General features: G+C 38.4%; 1 protein-coding gene across 1 annotated transcript; it reads left to right on the top strand.

The window, feature by feature from the left end:
* The first annotated feature begins 236 nt into the window (after window positions 1–236).
* Window positions 237–12,945, top strand: LOC311082826 (myosin heavy chain, fast skeletal muscle-like). The gene is made up of 41 exons (XM_084113953.1): window positions 237–274; window positions 408–448; window positions 1,429–1,647; window positions 1,745–1,888; window positions 1,974–2,130; window positions 2,237–2,264; window positions 2,427–2,529; window positions 2,687–2,779; window positions 2,905–2,968; window positions 3,062–3,160; window positions 3,241–3,344; window positions 3,427–3,565; window positions 3,772–3,890; window positions 3,983–4,132; window positions 4,220–4,390; window positions 4,483–4,783; window positions 4,882–4,946; window positions 5,039–5,126; window positions 5,248–5,365; window positions 5,448–5,571; window positions 5,677–5,813; window positions 5,902–6,157; window positions 6,249–6,491; window positions 6,598–6,774; window positions 6,863–7,008; window positions 7,090–7,180; window positions 7,264–7,653; window positions 8,610–8,736; window positions 8,966–9,084; window positions 9,165–9,361; window positions 9,445–9,628; window positions 9,734–9,899; window positions 10,385–10,509; window positions 10,627–10,935; window positions 11,066–11,269; window positions 11,343–11,468; window positions 11,564–11,734; window positions 11,819–11,923; window positions 12,039–12,134; window positions 12,242–12,373; window positions 12,592–12,945. Exons 3-41 carry the CDS (start codon window positions 1,441–1,443, stop codon window positions 12,604–12,606), a joined length of 5,790 nt encoding a protein of 1,929 aa, XP_083970079.1. The 5' UTR covers window positions 237–274; window positions 408–448; window positions 1,429–1,440; the 3' UTR covers window positions 12,607–12,945.
* The last annotated feature ends 6,353 nt before the right edge of the window (window positions 12,946–19,298 follow it).

Here is a 19,298-nt window from a genome sequence, read left to right as displayed (position 1 = left end):
AATTAATTATAATACACAAGAACTTTGAAATGGAAGTTGTGACCTATACATTTTTGAGCAATAAAGGTTTGACTTATAACTTATTTCATCAGGTAGGATGTCTGTCAGTCTGTCCATACATTTCTTATAAAATGGGTCAATCATATATCAAAATATATCAGGTTACCCATGTATAGATTATGCTTAGTGTGCATGATCAACTTCTATAAAAGCCAAGAGGGTAGACCAGAAGAGATGCAGAGAAGAGAAGAGACCTCAGAAGTTCCATCAAGTGGTAAGAGCCTGTGCTGACTGTGACTGAAAGGAATTTAACATCATCACTTATGCGTCTGTACTCAAAGTAATTGTGTTTTTTATTTATATTAATACATTGTAATGATTTTATTTTTATTTATTTTTATCCACAGTTAAAAAAAGTGAACATTTCATCTGGTCTAAAGAACAAAGGGCAAGTGAGTTTATTATTCAGTATGCGGATTAGGGTAGAGGAAAACAGTTGTTATAGTCTGTATTATAGATGAAAACTGGTGAAGGATGCTGATGTAATTTATTTACAAAGAAATCTGTTTAAAATTTATTAGTAAGATGAATTTAAGGAAGGGGTCCCATTGACCCTTTATTTTGGTGCCAAATATACCAACTATTGTATTCGCTTTTGTTGTGTTGTACTGTATTCTGTTTTTCTTCTTCCACTTTTGAGTCTATGAGAGCCCATAGAACCCCTTGTGGGAAAGTTATACAAATTTGGCCCAAATGCAGAGGACATTTGACACATTTATGTGCAGACTCAGTCTGAGGAAACAGAAAAAGAAGCGGGAAAGGGCCAATTGATGATGCTATAATAGAGCAAAACATGAAATTGGTTCAAACTACAGAACTGATGGTCTGATTAAATTCAAGCTTGGGATGCAGTGTTGCTATAATAATCCATCATGAGATTTGAATAAATATAAATCATTAGAAAAGTTTATATAATGAAGCCAAATCTGGGACAGAAATTTCTTAATATTTGTCAGGAAATATTTGTCTGTTTCATGCATACTCGTAGCAGGAGGATGCACTCGGGCAGAGAGACCACAAGTGAGACTCATAGTCGGCAGTGAAAATCTCTGTATTGTCCTGAAACTTCATATATGCCACAATTCATATTGTACTGTATGTGCCATCCCCTGACACCAGCATTTCAATTTCATCACCAGAAAGACATATTCAATCGACATTTTTGCCATTAATGGGCCCCTTATCTGCTTCTTGCTTTCTATCTAAATGTTTATCTATTGTTTTATGTATCTGTATTCATGAGTAAGCCTACACTTAGGAATATGCCTCTTTCCTAACACAATTCATGTGTTTTATATTTTATGTGTCTTGCCTTTGTTGAATATTTATGAAATTTGTAATGGATAAGTTGATATTTTCTCTCTTTAGTAAGCCGCCACCATGAGTACGGACGCGGAGATGGCCATTTATGGCAAAGCTGCCATTTACCTTCGTAAGCCTGAGAGGGAGAGAATGGAGGCTCAGGCCAAACCGTTTGATGCCAAGTCTGCCTGCTATGTGGCTGATGTCAAAGAGTTGTACCTCAAGGGAACAATCAAGAGCAAAGACGGTGGCAAAGTCACAGTTGTTTTGCTTGACACTAAGGAGGTAAATTTTAATTTCCATTTCATGTAGATGCTCATTAAATTACTTATTGCATTGTTTTTTTTATATATATCTAATATCCAATTTATCAAATTTATAGGAGAGAGTTGCTAAGGAAGAAGATGTCTACCCAATGAATCCTCCCAAGTATGACAAGATTGAGGACATGGCCATGATGACCCATCTCAATGAAGCCTCTGTGCTGTATAACCTCAAAGAGCGTTATGCTGCATGGATGATCTACGTAAGTTCTGAAACGACATAAAAAGCATTTATGTTCATTTTTTTTCTGTGTTGTTGGAATCTGACCATGTCTCTGCTCATTTCAGACCTACTCTGGACTCTTCTGCGCAACTGTGAACCCCTACAAGTGGCTCCCAGTGTATGATTCAGAAGTGGTGTCTGCCTACAGAGGCAAAAAGCGTATGGAGGCCCCACCCCACATCTTCTCTGTCTCTGACAACGCATATCAGTTCATGCAGTGTGGTAAGACATTATGGAATTGAATTCTACAGAATTAATTAAGATGAAGTAGATGTTGCTGTTAATATAATAAATATTTACCGGATATTTTACAAATTTTAATCAACAGATAGAGAAAACCAGTCTGTCCTGATTACGTAAGTATTTTCATTTAATTTCAGACCATGACAAAAATGAAAAGTATAACATAGATGGAAAATTTATGGAGATATTTACAAAATAAAATGACAAAGATTGAATATACTTTGAAAAGTCTACATGTCTTTCAAACTTCTGTCTTCAAATCTCTTATAAACCAGTGGAGAATCCGGTGCTGGAAAGACTGTGAACACGAAACGTGTCATCCAGTACTTTGCCACAGTTGCAGTGTCAGGTGTCAAGAAAGAGGCCAGTAAAATAAAGGTATGAAATACAAAACTATGTCATATATATTATTTTAAAACATGATGATTTACACTCATCTCAAAAACTATACGATATGTGAAATGCCTATAAATTGTGTTTAGTCATGAAATAGAAAACCAAATGAAAATAAATTAAAACCCTTCAAACATCACAGGGCTCTCTTGAGGACCAGATCATTGCTGCCAACCCTCTGCTTGAGTCCTATGGTAATGCCAAGACTGTGAGAAATGACAACTCTTCTCGTTTTGTAAGTTAACCACTGTTTATTTACAGTACAGATGGTCAGTTGTGTTTAATTTTACTGTACAGAGTTTTCTATAAAGAGATTATAATAATTATTATTTACGTATTATACTATTATGATTTAAACAGGGTAAATTCATCAGAATTCATTTCGGCACCACTGGAAAACTGGCTAGTGCTGACATTGAGACATGTAGGTGGACATGATTTAATTGATCCATCCTGAACAGTTGTCTTTATCTGTCACTCTTCAGATGCTTGTGACTCAAGTACATTCTCTCAACAGATCTGCTGGAGAAGTCTCGAGTGTCATTCCAGCTTCCAGATGAGAGAGGCTACCACATCTTCTTCCAGATGATGACCAACCATAAGCCTGAGATTATTGGTAGGTGCACATATTTCATTCATTCAATGTTTCAGATAATATTGTAAGATGCTCTTTCATAAATGCTGTGTATTTTACAGAAATGTCGCTCATCACCACCAACCCCTATGACTTCCCCATGTGCAGTCAGGGTCAGATCACAGTGGCCAGCATTGATGATAAAGTTGAGCTGGATGCTACTGATGTGAGTCATTGCTATTTGAATATTGACATATTCTGTTTAAATACGGTAAATCATATATTTTATTATTCTCTGTAATTTACAGGATGCTATTGACATTCTTGGTTTCTCAAGTGAGGAGAAAATGTGCATCTACAAGTTCACTGGAGCGGTGCTTCATCATGGTAACATGAAGTTCAAGCAGAAGCAGCGTGAGGAGCAGGCTGAGCCTGATGGCACAGAGGGTGAGACTTGTGTTATCCTGGGCTTTGAAATAGTAACCATTGCACCGACTTTGCTGATAACAGAAACTGTGTATAAAATGTTTATAATGCATGCATATCAATAAATCTAAAAATGAAAAGGAAAGTACCTAGTGCCTGATTTATTATAATTTTACACAAAAGACTCTGTAGAGCAAAGATAATTTATTTAAAAATGTATTTAACAGAGGCTGACAAAATCGCCTACCTTCTGGGTTTGAACTCTGCTGAAATGCTGAAGGGTTTGTGCTACCCTAGAGTCAAGGTCGGAAATGAGTATGTGACCAAAGGCCAGACCGTACCACAGGTATAGTAACATTAATACATATGTGTTCAACCTAAAATTCTGGCTAATTATTGCAGAAGCAGAATAAAATATCCACTCTATTCTACTTACAGGTGTACAACTCTGTTAGCGCCTTGGCCAAATCTATCTATGAGAGGATGTTCTTGTGGATGGTCATTCGTATCAACCAGATGTTGGACACAAAACAACAAAGAAATTTCTACATTGGCGTACTGGATATTGCTGGCTTTGAGATCTTTGATGTAAGAATGATTTTTTTATCTCGTTTTATGTCAAAATGAATGATATTCAGAAGGTAGTAAATGTATCTGTCATTTTTTGTCCTCCAGTACAACAGCATGGAGCAGCTGTGCATCAACTTCACCAATGAGAAACTGCAACAGTTTTTCAACCACACCATGTTTGTGCTGGAGCAAGAGGAGTACAAGAAGGAGGGCATTGTTTGGGAGTTCATTGACTTCGGCATGGACTTGGCTTCATGCATTGAGCTCATTGAGAAGGTTATCAATGGTTTATGAATTTATTAATTTCCATTGATCCTATTCTTAAAATGTCCTATTTTTGATAATAAACAACATTCTTTTATAAACAGCCCATGGGTATCTTCTCCATCCTTGAAGAGGAGTGCATGTTCCCCAAGGCTTCAGATGCTTCCTTCAAGAACAAGCTATATGATCAGCATCTTGGCAAGAACAAAGCTTTCGAGAAACCAAAGCCTGCCAAAGGCAAGGCTGAAGCCCACTTCTCCCTGGTTCACTATGCTGGAACTGTGGACTACAATGTCACTGGCTGGCTGGACAAGAACAAGGATCCACTGAATGATTCTGTTCTGCTGCTGTACCAGAAGTCTTCTGTCAAACTGCTGGCTACTCTTTACCCACCTGTTGTTGAGGGTAAAGAAAAAATCTATTTAACAAAACTTTGATTCAGTTTTGAACTTTCTTGCAGTTTTTGCATTTATACATGTTCCTTTGTATTTTTATCTCAATAGATACTACTAAAAAGGGAGGCAAGAAGAAGGGTGGCTCCATGCAGACTGTGTCCTCCCAGTTCAGGGTATGTATAGAGATGACATCACAGTAATATTGCTTCATTTTAGAAAAAAAAAAGAAATACAAAGCATGCCAACCTTTTTCTATTCTCCACAGGAGAACTTGGGCAAACTCATGACCAACTTGAGGGCCACTCACCCTCACTTTGTGCGTTGTCTGATTCCTAATGAGTCCAAGACTCCAGGTATATATATATATATATATATATATATATATATATAAAATAAAGAAACGTACAGATATTTTGGTTCTCATATATTATGAAGTTAATTTACCAAGTTCATGGTGTAAACTGTTCGTTTTAGGTCTCATGGAGAACTTCCTGGTTATCCACCAGCTGAGGTGTAACGGTGTTCTGGAGGGCATAAGAATCTGCACAAAGGGCTTCCCCAGCAGAATCCAATATGGTGACTTTAAGCAGAGGTAAATGGGACCACATGAAAACAACATTTCCTAGGAGGCTCCTAATTAAAAGATATGAAGCATTTTGATAAATTTTCCACAGATACAAGGTGCTGAATGCCGGTGTTATCCCAGATGGACAGTTTATGGATAACAAGAAGGCCAGTGAGAAACTCCTGGGATCCATCGACATTAATCATGACGACTACAGATTTGGACATACAAAGGTTCATTATTTAGCTTTACAAATTTCAAAGATTCAGTGATCATGGTCATTTAGCTTATACAGTTTAAATCAATATATTTTGATTTACTGTTTTACATAAATTCAGGTGTTCTTCAAAGCTGGTCTTCTGGGTGTTCTTGAGGAGATGCGTGATGAGAAACTGGCTGCTCTGGTCACAATGACTCAGGCTCTCTGCCGTGGTTACCTGATGAGGAGGGAGTATGTGAAAATGACGGAGAGGAGGTGATTATTGTCATGAGTAAAGATGACATCAATGATAACTGTGCAAACTTAATGATGATGATGCCATTTAATGATGAATTATTCACAGAGAGTCGATTTACACCATCCAATACAACATCCGTTCATTCATGAATGTCAAACACTGGCCATGGATGAAGGTTTATTACAAGATTAAGCCTCTGCTTCAGAGTGCAGAGACTGAGAAGGAGCTGGCAAACATGAAAGAGGACTATACAAAATGCAAAGAGGCTTTGGTTAAGGCTGAAGCCAAAAAGAAGGAGCTTGAAGAGAAGATGGTAGCACTGTTGCAAGAGAAAAATGATCTGCAGCTGCAAGTAGCATCTGTGAGTATATTTTATAATTCACTGAATTTTTGGCTACATTAAAAATGAGCAAGGTTGTTTTCGATGAAATAGCAATCTATTTTACTAACAGGAATCTGAGGGTCTCTCAGATGCTGAGGAGAGGTGTGAGGGTCTGATTAAAAGCAAAATCCAGCTTGAAGCTAAACTCAAAGAGACAACTGAGAGACTGGAGGATGAGGAAGAAATCAATGCTGAACTGACAGCCAAGAAGAGGAAACTGGAGGATGAGTGCTCTGAGCTGAAGAAAGACATTGATGACTTGGAGCTCACCTTGGCTAAAGTGGAGAAGGAGAAACATGCCACTGAGAATAAGGTTAGAGATTGAGTTGGTTTAAGATTAGATTTAATCTCTGTTTTATATATTGATATAGAATATGAATTGTAATATTTAAGCTTATTTGGAACAAAAAATCCTACAGGTCAAGAACTTGACTGAGGAAATGGCAGCTCAGGATGAGAGCATTGCCAAGCTTACTAAGGAGAAGAAAGCCCTCCAAGAGGCACATCAGCAGACACTGGATGATCTTCAGGCCGAGGAGGACAAAGTCAACACCCTGACCAAATCCAAGACAAAGCTTGAGCAGCAAGTTGATGATGTGAGTTGATTATGTAAATTAATTATATTAATTCATCAAATCAACTGTTTTCAGCTGTGAACATAATTTATATATCATTGTCCTGTAGCTTGAGGGTTCCCTTGAACAAGAGAAGAAGCTCCGCATGGACCTGGAGAGAACCAAGAGAAAGCTTGAAGGAGACCTGAAATTATCACAAGAGTCCGTCATGGACCTGGAGAATGATAAGCAGCAATCTGATGAGAAAATAAAAAAGTAATGAAAGCAGGAAATCTTTGAAAACATTGACAATTTTTATTGTTGTGTTATGTTCAACTCATTGTTGTTGTTGAACAGGAAAGACTTTGAAATAAGTCAGCTGCTCAGCAAGATTGAAGATGAACAATCTCTAGGTGCTCAACTCCAGAAGAAAATCAAGGAGCTTCAGGTATTTTGAGATTTTTTTAAAAATTACATAATTATGATCAAATACAGATAACCAAAAATCTAATTAACTACTTACCACCATAGGCCCGCATTGAGGAACTGGAGGAAGAGATCGAGGCTGAGCGTGCTGCTCGTGCCAAGGTTGAGAAGCAGAGAGCTGATCTCTCCAGGGAACTTGAGGAGATCAGTGAGAGGCTTGAGGAGGCTGGAGGAGCCACTGCTGCTCAGATCGAGATGAATAAGAAGCGTGAAGCTGAATTCCAGAAACTGCGTCGTGATCTTGAAGAGTCCACCCTCCAGCATGAAGCTACTGCTGGTGCCCTCCGCAAGAAGCAGGCAGACAGTGTGGCTGAGCTGGGAGAGCAAATCGACAACCTGCAGCGTGTCAAGCAGAAGCTTGAGAAAGAGAAGAGCGAATTCAAAATGGAGATTGATGATCTTTCCAGCAACATGGAAGCTGTTGCTAAAGCAAAGGTTGGGAAATATTCTAAAGAATATATGTGACCCATGCTGGCAAAATGAGTCAGAATATGCATGTGCTAATTATGAGCTACAGGTAAATGTAAATTTTGGTTGAATTTCATTTTCATTCACAAAAATTGGTTCATTAAGCCCTCTTCTAGCGATCCCAATGCTCCAAATAGTAATGAAACATCTAAAATGATCTTTATTTTTACATTTTCTGAGAGGTGTACCTTCCTAAATCTTTCCTTTGTTTTAATAATCCATGAAAAAATGCCATTTTTCTTCACTCGCTTCTCAACGACTGCACAAGTTTTAATATTCATAGTGAATTCTCGATGGCGTAAGCCTGAACCAATGGAATATGATTTTTAAACTCATGCTGATGTAAACAAAACGATCTTACTCGCACTGACTGACAGATCAACACAAAGCACAAAGCGCAAACCTTATCTGTTATGCCTGAACGTTTGGTTAACTGTTGGGGAAAAACATCTGATATGTAACATTATATTAGATACGCGCATTACAGTAGGTCTCAATATACAGGCTGCTGTCTCATTGATGTTAATCAAACAATTGTGGTATCATGGAAAAAAAAAAAATATTTTTCCTATAGATATTTGGTTTTGATTTGGTGTGTGCCAAATTTGGTGGTATTACCAGGGATTTTAAGGTATGGTTGCAAGGTGATTTTGTTTTGGATCCTTCAGAAAACTTTAACTAGATTTTTCTCAAAATATACTTTGCTGACTCTATTGACTTCAGATAGGTGTAGCACAGTCCTTTTTTGTCTGAATCCAACAAATCATACATCATCATACATTATTTTTTTTTAATAACAATAAAAGTAAATAACAATAACTCATTTTTGAAAATGTGCTCATTGTGACTCATTTTGCCAGCACGGGTCACATACAACAAGTCTTGAAGTTCTTTCAAATATCTAATGACTTTTGTATTTGTAGGGCAATCTTGAGAAGATGTGCCGCACACTTGAGGACCAACTTAGTGAAATTAAGTCCAAGAATGACGAGAACGTTCGTCAGTTAAATGATCTCAGTACTCAAAGTGCAAGATTTCAAACTGAAAATGGTAACTCATGAACAAATGAATATTATATCAAAAGTAATTAATGTCAATAATTGACAATAATTATCAACAATAATCAATAATAATCATCAACAATAATTTATCAAAATTAATAGTGTATTAAGATTATTCAGCTGTAAATTTCTGACTGTAACACTGATAAAATCTTACATCTTACATTTTGAAATAAACTGATAGAGACATGTGACACAGTGAATCTAAATCTATACAGGTGAGTTTGGCCGTCAGCTGGAGGAGAAGGAGGCTCTGGTTTCTCAGCTCACCAGAGGCAAACAAGCTTTCACTCAGCAAATTGAGGAGCTTAAGAGGCATATTGAAGAGGAGGTTAAGGTAATACAGCATAATCAATTCATGAATTACTTTACTGTAGAGACAATAATACAATAATATTATGCGACTTTGTCCCTTAGGCTAAGAACGCACTGGCCCATGCTGTGCAATCAGCCCGTCATGACTGCGACCTGCTCCGTGAGCAGTTTGAGGAAGAGCAGGAGGCAAAGGCTGAGCTGCAGCGGGGAATGTCAAAGGCCAACAGTGAGGTTGCTCAGTGGAGAACCAAATATGAAACTGATGCCATCCAGCGCACTGAGGAGCTTGAAGAGTCCAAGTATGTATATTATTGTATAATATTCCTAACTCTCACAGCTATTTTATAGATTAGAATTCAAAATAATGTGTATTACTTAACAGGAAGAAGCTGGCTCAGCGTCTGCAAGAGGCAGAGGAACAAGTTGAGGCCGTGAACTCCAAATGTGCATCTCTGGAGAAGACCAAACAGAGGCTCCAGGGTGAGGTGGAGGACCTCATGATCGATGTGGAGAGAGCCAATGGTTTGGCTGCCAACCTTGACAAGAAGCAGAGGAACTTCGACAAGGTAAACATTTTTAGTCATATTATATTCTCTTTGTAAAGTATTGCTGGAATGGGCTTTGTTCAACATTTTTTAAACAAACTCTATCCTAAAATATCTCCACCAAAGGTCCTGGCAGAATGGAAGCAGAAATATGAGGAAGGTCAGGCCGAGCTGGAAGGTGCCCAGAAAGAGGCTCGTTCACTCAGCACTGAACTGTTCAAGATGAAGAACTCCTATGAGGAGAGCCTGGATCAGCTGGAGACCCTCAAGAGAGAGAACAAGAATCTGCAGCGTAAGAATGAAACCGTTAAATTAGAAAGAAAAAAAAAAACTTAAAGGGATTGTTCACCCAAAATGAAAATTCTTTTACTAATTACTGACCCTCATGTCGTTCCAAACTCGTGAGACTTTTGTTCATATTCAGAACACAAATTAAGATCTTTTTTATGAAATCTGAGAGCTCAATTCATATGGATTAGTTTTATGATCTCTTTATAACCTTTTTGAAGTGTCAAATAATCAATTGTGTAGCTGTCTATGGAGGGACAGAAAGCTTTAAAATTTCATCAAAAAGATCTTAATTTGTGTTCCAAAGATGAACAAAAGTCTTACGGGTTTGTAATGACATGAGGGTGAGAAATTAATTAATGATAACATTTTCATTTTTGGGTGAAGTATCCCTTTAAATGTTCTAATTCTCAGTGAGCATTAAAAAGTAAGCACATATGATTAATGAATGTGCATTATGATACATATTATATGTTTTTCTCTTTATAGAGGAAATTTCAGATCTGACAGAGCAGATAGGTGAGACTGGTAAGAGCATCCATGAGCTGGAAAAGGCCAAGAAGACAGTGGAGACTGAGAAGTCAGAGATTCAGACCGCCCTGGAAGAGGCTGAAGTGAGTATCTGGAGATCAATATGGAATTCCTGCTAGAACCATCATACAGTGTTGTATTCATCGATACATTGTGTGTATTTTCATTCTTATATTTAAATGTTGTTTTATTTTTCATAGGGTACACTGGAGCATGAGGAGTCCAAGATTCTTCGAGTCCAGCTTGAGCTAAACCAGATCAAGGGAGAGATTGACAGGAAGCTTGCAGAGAAGGATGAGGAGATGGAGCAGATCAAGAGGAACAGCCAAAGAGTCATTGAATCCATGCAGGGCACCCTGGACTCTGAAGTCAGGAGCAGGAATGATGCCCTGAGAATCAAGAAGAAGATGGAGGGAGACCTTAATGAGATGGAGATTCAGCTGAGTCACGCCAATCGCCAGGCTGCTGAGGCCCAGAAACAGCTCAGGAATGTTCAGGGACAACTCAAGGTATACATAGGAATTCTTCTTTTTGACTTTGGGATGTATTCATATTTCTTTTTAATAATCTAACATATGGTAAGTACAGCCTAGCAGAAATCACATCGAAAGCTCATTCTACAGCTATTGTTATGTTCAGGATGCCCAACTGCACCTTGATGATGCCCAGAGAGGACAGGAAGACATGAAGGAGCAGGTGGCCATGGTGGAGCGCAGAAACACTCTGATGCAGTCTGAGATTGAGGAGCTGAGAGCTGCTCTGGAGCAGACAGAGAGAGGCCGCAAAGTGGCTGAACAAGAGCTGGTGGATATCAGTGAGCGTGTTGGGCTGCTGCACTCTCAGGTAAGGGCATATTGTTTCCCTGAATTTTAGAGCATCATTCAAAATGTTCAAACTGTTGCTTTCCATTTTGTAGAACACAAGTCTCCTGAACACCAAGAAGAAGCTTGAGGCTGACCTTGTTCAGGTCCAGAGTGAAGTTGATGACACTGTACAGGAAGCCAGAAATGCAGAGGAGAAGGCCAAGAAGGCCATCACTGATGTGAGAAACAGTAGCTGCCAAATGTTTTATATGACGCTTACGTAAATTTTACGTAAAAAATGTGGATCTAATAACATTCTGTATTAATGCAAAAGGCTGCAATGATGGCAGAAGAGCTGAAGAAGGAGCAGGACACCAGTTCTCACCTTGAGAGGATGAAGAAGAATCTGGAGGTCACAGTGAAGGACCTGCAGCACCGTCTGGATGAGGCTGAGAATCTGGCCATGAAAGGAGGAAAGAAACAACTCCAGAAGTTGGAGTCCAGAGTAAGCCTCTTTATAGTTATGATATGGGCAAGGTGAAGTATGTTATATTATGATTTGTTTGAATAAAAATAATATGTTCTTTAGGTCCGTGAGCTTGAGGCTGAAGTTGAAGCTGAGCAGAGACGTGGAGCTGATGCTGTTAAAGGTGTCCGCAAATATGAGAGGAGAGTGAAAGAGCTCACTTATCAGGTATGACCATATTTTTGCTCACAAGTTTGTTCAGACAAAAGAGTCTGTATAATAGACAATGCCTATTTTTATTAAAGGATCAATGCTTAATTTTGTAAATGTGTATTTTTTGAAGACTGACGAGGACAAGAAGAACATCTCCAGACTCCAGGATTTGGTTGACAAACTGCAGCTGAAGGTCAAAGTCTACAAGAGGCAGTCTGAAGAGGCGGTATGTAAAATATAATAGAACATTTTGACACTGTAATTATTTATATTGGAATTTTAATTTGATGAAACATGATACATGAACCATATAAAAAAAAAAAAAATCTTTAGGAGGAGCAAGGCAATGTTCACCTGTCCAAGTTGAGGAAGGTGCAGCATGAGCTTGAGGAGGCTGAGGAGCGTGCTGACATTTCTGAGTCTCAGGTCAACAAGCTCAGAGTTAAGAGCCGTGATTCTGGAAAGGTTAGACTAAGTAGATGATTTTTTTTGCATTATTTATTCAACTTGTTTATCCAAATACATGAACTACCTCTTAGAAGAAGTAGTGGAACTATAATAATTGCATTTTGCTGATGTTACATATCCTGTATGACATTTGCACATCTGTATTCTCTTCATTATGTAAAGTGAAGAACATTTTTGTTAATAACACTAATGTTTAACTCTTCCTTCTTTCCCAGGTCAAAGAAGAATGAATCTTTAACACTTGAAAGGAGCATTTACTGAAGTCATATAATATGAATGTTTATTGTAAAAGTACCTTTCTTTATAAACCTGTTAATTTCAGCAAATTATTAGCCTTTGTGTGATTTTTCAATAAGATACACTATTACAACACTAATATCTGATCTGTATGATTACATTAAACCTTATTATTTGCATCACAAGAGTGCTGAGTATCAGGAGTGTCTTGAATCCAAATTTGAACTTTTGAAGGTTCCATAAAAGTTCAAAAGGTTTCATAAATTTGAATTCTCATGTTTACTGAATGCATTCGCTCAAACATTTCTGCTATAAAGTTTCCAACCTGAACTGATGTCATTGACTATTGCAATATTCTGTGAACTAGCCTTCCAGTTAGCACAATTAAGCCTCTACATGATGATTTAGATCCAGAGATCTAAAAAGTAAATATAATACCTGGAAAAAATCTGTAACCTATAACATTTATCATTTTCATTAAATTATATTATATTATAATATATATATTTTAAATATATATATTTTAAATATATATATTTTAAATATATATATATATATATACATATATATATTATAATTATTACATTCAATATAATATAATTTAATTAATTTATAATGTAATGCATGCATTTATAATATAATACCCTATAATGAGCAAGCAACAAGGTGTTTTTCTGAAATACAAAAATAAGAGTGAATGACACGTGTGCAGTACTAATCACACAACTCTCCCACACCAAGCACTGAATGAGCCAGAGATGGCTCAGTCACATCCAGTCTATAATATCTCGCAAATGTTTGCGGTGATGCCCAGCTCGCCGCAGCACAAATGTCCTAAATAGAAACACCCTTGAACAGTGCCCAAGAGGTAACCATTCCTGGAGTGAGCTTGAAGCCCTGATGCAGAAAGCAGAGAACATCTGATACAGAGCATAAGAACGAAATGATTCGTCTCTCTGCGCACCATCGTTCAAAAACGTCTCGGGTTACGATTGTAACTCTTGTTCCCTGAGAACAGGGAACGAGACACTGCGTCCTGAGACACTTTGGGGAACACCTCAGCATGACTGATGACTGAAGTTCTGTATAATCACTGCAATCGTATTGGCCTGCGACAGCCATGACGTCACTACTAGTGTGACCAGGAAGTTTAAAAGGGTGCCTAGAGAACATGTCATCCACTTCTTCGTCTGAAGGGACTGTGCAGGCAGCCCGGAGGCATGGCGACGAGACGCAGTGTCTCGTTCCCTGGGCCCATATTTATAAAACTTCTCAGAAATGCTCTTAAGAATAGTCTTAAGCTTTGACTTAAGTGTCAAAAAATTCTTAGTAAAAAGTAGGACTTCTCTAAGAGTAGGATGCCCAGGATGGTCCCTTACCCTCCATCCTCCCCACCACCACCAGGATGGTCCCTGTCCATACCTACCAGGAGGTCGGCTGCGCTCCACCTTCATCTTCAGGCAAGGAATGCAGATTCCGTACCCTCTGATTGCGAGCTATGGACTATTTTAAATATAGAAATATAAAAATATTTTCCTTATAATTTGATGGTTTAAGCAAACTTGTAGGGTAATAAAAAAATAAAAATAAAAAAACCTCCGCACATCACTTTTGGCCACTACTGTATATTTGGTGTGGTCAGTGCCACAATAGTTCTATTCAAGAGCCTGCTAACTGTGTACTGAAGGGCCGGAGTCATCACAGGTGCACTGCTGCATTTTTCCAGTCACCAAAAATATAATTATTACTTTAATTGTATTTAATTGCTGTAAAATTTCTTAAAGGTAGGTTACAAAAAGAATACCTTGATGGTCAAACTTTTTTATCGTTTGATCAATCAAACCGTCATCATTTAACTCCAATACATCATATTTTCGTTGAAAAGTGACTGCGTCCTCTCTGCTGCCATCTTGTTACTCCTAACTAGGTTAGGAGACCTCTCCAGCTCTCTTAAATAATTTACGAGATTTGCGGCTATGTATACCGTACAGTATATATACCGGTATATATATATATATATATATATATATATATATATATAGTAAAGCAACTATTTCTTAAATATATTCATGTGTGTATATAGTGGGACGCACCACAGGATCAGCCCAAATAAAGAGAAATATCAGCAATGCCTTTTCGCTTTTGTGTGTAACAAAACAACTCATACCTGCAAGCATAAAATGGGACAGTGTTACAATCATCTGTTTTGGATTGACAATCTGCAAATACATCATTCAGTTAGTACATTGTCCCATTTGTCTAATATGCAGACAGCTTACAATATCAGTATTGTAGTAACAATTCACAGTTTCAGTTTATTTTCCTTAACATACTTTAAGTCATGAACTACATTACCCAAAATGCACCGCCGATTACTGGCGCGCATTTCATTCTGTGCAGCACAGATTAACCACTCGTGTCATCAAAACAGATCGCACATACAACGAGTGCATTTAGCCCAGCACACAGCATTGTTTTAGATGTTCGGTGAGTTATGTCACGAAATATACGTAATAAAAGCCGACCAATCAGGTTGTGAACATATCCATATGCCTTTAGGTTCGGTATAGTGAAACTCAGATTAACATTAACAAGCGTCCTCCTCATACATATGAAAATTAATATAGGACATTAACTGATACTTCAGATGTTGTACCGTTCATAGAAATATGACACAATCGCACGTTTAAAGCGATAAAGTTTATGTACTATATTAAACATGATAAAACATCTATTTAACACAAAACAGGGTCACCAGCAGTATTACCACCATATTTTGTTCTAATTTCATCATAACTTCTCTTTAATATGTGACATTTGGCACCGAGGCTTCGAAGCGTTTTGCCATAACCACGTGATCTGTGACGTCCGAAGCTTCGTTTCCACACACAGTCACGTGACTGCTTCGGATTCAGATTCAAAAATAGCGCGAACCCCTTGAGCAGGCGCCATAGACAGAATATAAACGGGCAGGGGCACGTTCAAGCAGAGCCCGTCTACGGAGAGCCTTGGCACTCCCTATTAGCCCCATTGTATAGATCTTAGTTGCAGTTCCATTAGAATTCCACTGGAGGTGATCGCGGGCGAGTGCAGACTGAATGGGAGTCTATGGGGCTATACGGCTAAATGTGTATCTTTCACCCGATTGCCGTTGAGAAATCTCAGATTTTATTGTAGGTTTTGCAAGTTCAACATGGGTTATAGGTCGAAAGTTGAATGAACGAGTACTTATGTCCTTTCGATTTTTTACAGGTTGAGTTATTGTTGCCCATAACACGCTAGCATTCTGCTAATGAACGCTGATTGGTCAGTGAAGGACTGATTACGACCAGAGATACCGCTTGATGGCATCGTGGCATCCGAAGCGGGACCAGAAACAAACAAAACAAAAACTCTTCTAGCACGTGTGTTTACCTGTGTCAGCTGTGTTGTCGATGCCTCGAGTGAAAAGAAAGTGCAGAGCGCGAAAGCACCAAAGTGACTGAAGGATTTCCGTAAAGCTATGTCTGGTCGTACGATGTGTATGACGTCATTGACATTTTAAAAGACTTTTTAAAGCAAATAAGTGACTCTAAAAAATCTAACACCCAGCAATGTGTAATTTCTTTGCATCTCCTTTCGAATACAACATTCAAATTACTAGACAAAAAATTATATCCTGAGAAAAGTGGATTTTGAGGGGTATTTCGCCATAGACCTCCATTCATTCTGCACTCGCCTGCGAGCGCCCCCGCATGGACAGAGACGTGTTACTGCAGCCAGTCCAGAAACCGGAAGTAAGCAGAGAGTGCCAATAGCGTGCCGCACGAGTGCTATTTTTAGACCGCAAGGCCGCGTGACGTCAGCAACGTAAACCGGAAGGGGGTCAACATAGAAGCGCGCTCGCTTATGATTCATGCTAGTACTGCTTGTTTTCTGCCGGTTATCCCTCAAATAAGAACATGCCGAGTAAACACTGCTGCTATGGAACTTGCAGAAACGACTCCAGACACTATGACTGTCCACATATGAAGGATGTATTCTTTATTCGTTTCCCGAAGCCAAAAACCCAGAGGGATAAATGTGAACGATGGGTCAACTTGTGCGGACGTCCAAAAGACCAGTTCAATGCCAGCAACGTGAAACCATTCACCTTCATATGTTGTAAACATGCGTCTAGCATGAGTGACACGCGCGAGTTTGACCCCCCTAGCAACCGTCGCTAGCTTAATGAATATTAATGAGAAAAGGTGACGTATATCGTGCGATACGCTATTCTAGACATTCTCTGGTTCAAGTTCAAAATGGTGCGCAACGTTTTGCTACGGTTTCCGGGTTGAACGTCATGTTTCCTGGAAACGGCGTACAGCAGTGTGCAACGGGGTTTGAGATACGTTTTCTCTTGTTTGGTGGGTGTGTCACTGCAGTCCAATCAGCAGCAACATGTAGGCTATATAAAGCACGCGGTATTAAAGTGAACTCACAATGGGTTCAAGGAAAGTAATTTACAAATGTGTTCGATGCAGCTCGGTATACGCAACAATTGAGGATATTAGAAGACATGTTTGTCGTAAGTTTTATTGTAAAAATATCAACATAATGATGTAGTTGTTTATATTTTTAGCTTCATTGCAAGTGTATGACATTTGGTATAGAAATAAACAATGGTAATTAAGTGCTTTTCCTAAAAATGAGAAAGAAAATACTGGGTATTAATACAGCATGAACTACAAATAAAGTCAGTATGTGAGGCTAAATAGATGTGTTTTAGTCTGAATTAGGTAAGATGTGTGCTTCCATTTCAGTTTCAGCAATCCCTTTACTCGATTGGGATGTTCTCTTTTGTTCTGGGCGGCAAGTGCAGTAACTGTAACATCGGGCATATTTTGTAGTATTAAACACATATTTATACCGACTTCATCAGGCTCCGAAAATTCTTCACAAAGAACACAAAGAATGGCCTTCTCAGCTGCCATAGTTGCAACTCTTGCGTCATCAGAACAGTGCGTTCAACGCATCACCGTTTCTGTTTAAAAAACGTTGTGCAACGTTTTGTCGGGGCTGAACGCAGCCCAGGTTTCGAGTGTCATACCCTTCGGTAGTAGTAAAAAAAAAGAAAAGAAATAGACTTAGCCCACTGTTGAACAAGTCCTGTTCCTTAATAAAAAACATTCATTTATTAAATTACCCACAAAATAATATGTCAGCTCCCCAGTTCACAAGCACTTTCACTACCCAGTTCACAAGCACGTCACCATTCCACAACATTTTTTTTTTTTTTGCTTATATATGCCTATGAACTCGTAGGATTAGTACTGAAGGCTAAAGTTTATGTGAATAAGGCTGCATTTGTAGATCAAAGCAGATTCATAAGAATTGTTTCTGTAGGCTACAAGTGAATTAGTCCCATTTATTATTATTTTTTCATAAATTAATTCATGCAGTTTTTTGTTCATACATTGTATAAGAACTACATCAACATTAACACTTGAATTATGAGGATTAATTGTATTGCTTTGTGGTTTACAGAGCAGAAAGTGATTTATTTATTTTTTTAAAAAAAAGAAAAAAAGAAAAAGAAAAAGGTCTTCTGGGACAGAAAGGCAGCTTTTCCACCTTTTGACCACAAGATACCGTTAGTGTGCAACGTGTTGAAAAGCTTCGAGTAATGAACCATTTTACGATACAGTCGAGGGGGAAAGCCCCAGTGCAGCTTCACAAAGCTTCATTTCACCATCACTACTCTTAAACCCTGTTTGAGTTGTCCATTAACGGAGACACATACCTCTCTTCAGAGTGCTTCCCGCAAACTGATGAGTGCAACACGCGAGGAATATACCATTGATTGAAGAAGGACGGTTTAACAAAATCGGTAACACAAAAGAACACAAAACATCTTTCTAATCAAACTCATGCAGTACAGGGAAGTAGCCTAGTGCAATTATAACGTTCGATAAGCACAAAGACTAAATGCAGGGTAAAACAATTACAATTTCCATACTGTGTCAAATTAATATTCCTACCTTCCCCACCTTAATGAAATATGGATCATCTCTCAATATCATGCTCAATCTCTCTCTGCACCCGATTGAGAAGCAACTTAATGCTCTAGTTTATGTTCAAGGATTAATTAGGCTGTGTTTTCTTACTTTTTGTAAGCCATATTGATTGGCATATAATTTAACGAAACCCATCCTGCTTTTTATAATGGTAACACGTTATTATAATGCATTATTAATCATAGGCCTGATTATAATGCAGGCTACCACAACCTACTTTTTCAAGACATCAGTTTATCATTCACTGAAATCAGCAATACAGAAAATATGTGGTGAGAGGTCACTCTGCCACTGTACACATGTAGCCTACATGTGATGTGGTCTTACAGAAAATGTAGAGTATATCATGCTACATAATCTGGTACAATAATATACAGGGGCTTTGCATTTTGGAGAAGTTGTTATAGGCAGATTATTTCACAAGAACGAAAAACTTGTGCATCATCTGACAGCAAAATACTGAAGTTTCACAATTCTGAGAAAGCTTGCGGGCGGGCGGATGGGCGGGGCGGGGTGGGGTGGGGGGATGGGGGATTAGTTTATGGCCCACTGTAACTGAATAGAGACTCTCACTGACAAGCTATCACCAGTAAACATGATTATGGCTATTATCTATCCATGCAACAGTATGAAATGTTAACTGTATA

The sequence above is a fragment of the Abramis brama genome (assembly GCF_963993115.1).
Source record: "Abramis brama genome assembly, chromosome: 5".
NCBI lineage: Eukaryota > Metazoa > Chordata > Actinopteri > Cypriniformes > Leuciscidae > Abramis > Abramis brama.
This window is presented reverse-complemented; position numbering and strand designations above follow the sequence as displayed.

Excerpts from the sequence above, each read along its gene's own strand:
- LOC311082826 (XM_084113953.1), top strand. The coding sequence starts at position 1,441 with ATGAGTACGGACGCGGAGATGGCCATTTATGGCAAAGCTGCCATTTAC. Across the intron at positions 2,780-2,904 it reads ATGACAACTCTTCTCGTTTT|GGTAAATTCATCAGAATTCA; the intron begins GTAAGTTAACCA and ends TGATTTAAACAG. Across the intron at positions 5,127-5,247 it reads TAATGAGTCCAAGACTCCAG|GTCTCATGGAGAACTTCCTG; the intron begins GTATATATATAT and ends TGTTCGTTTTAG.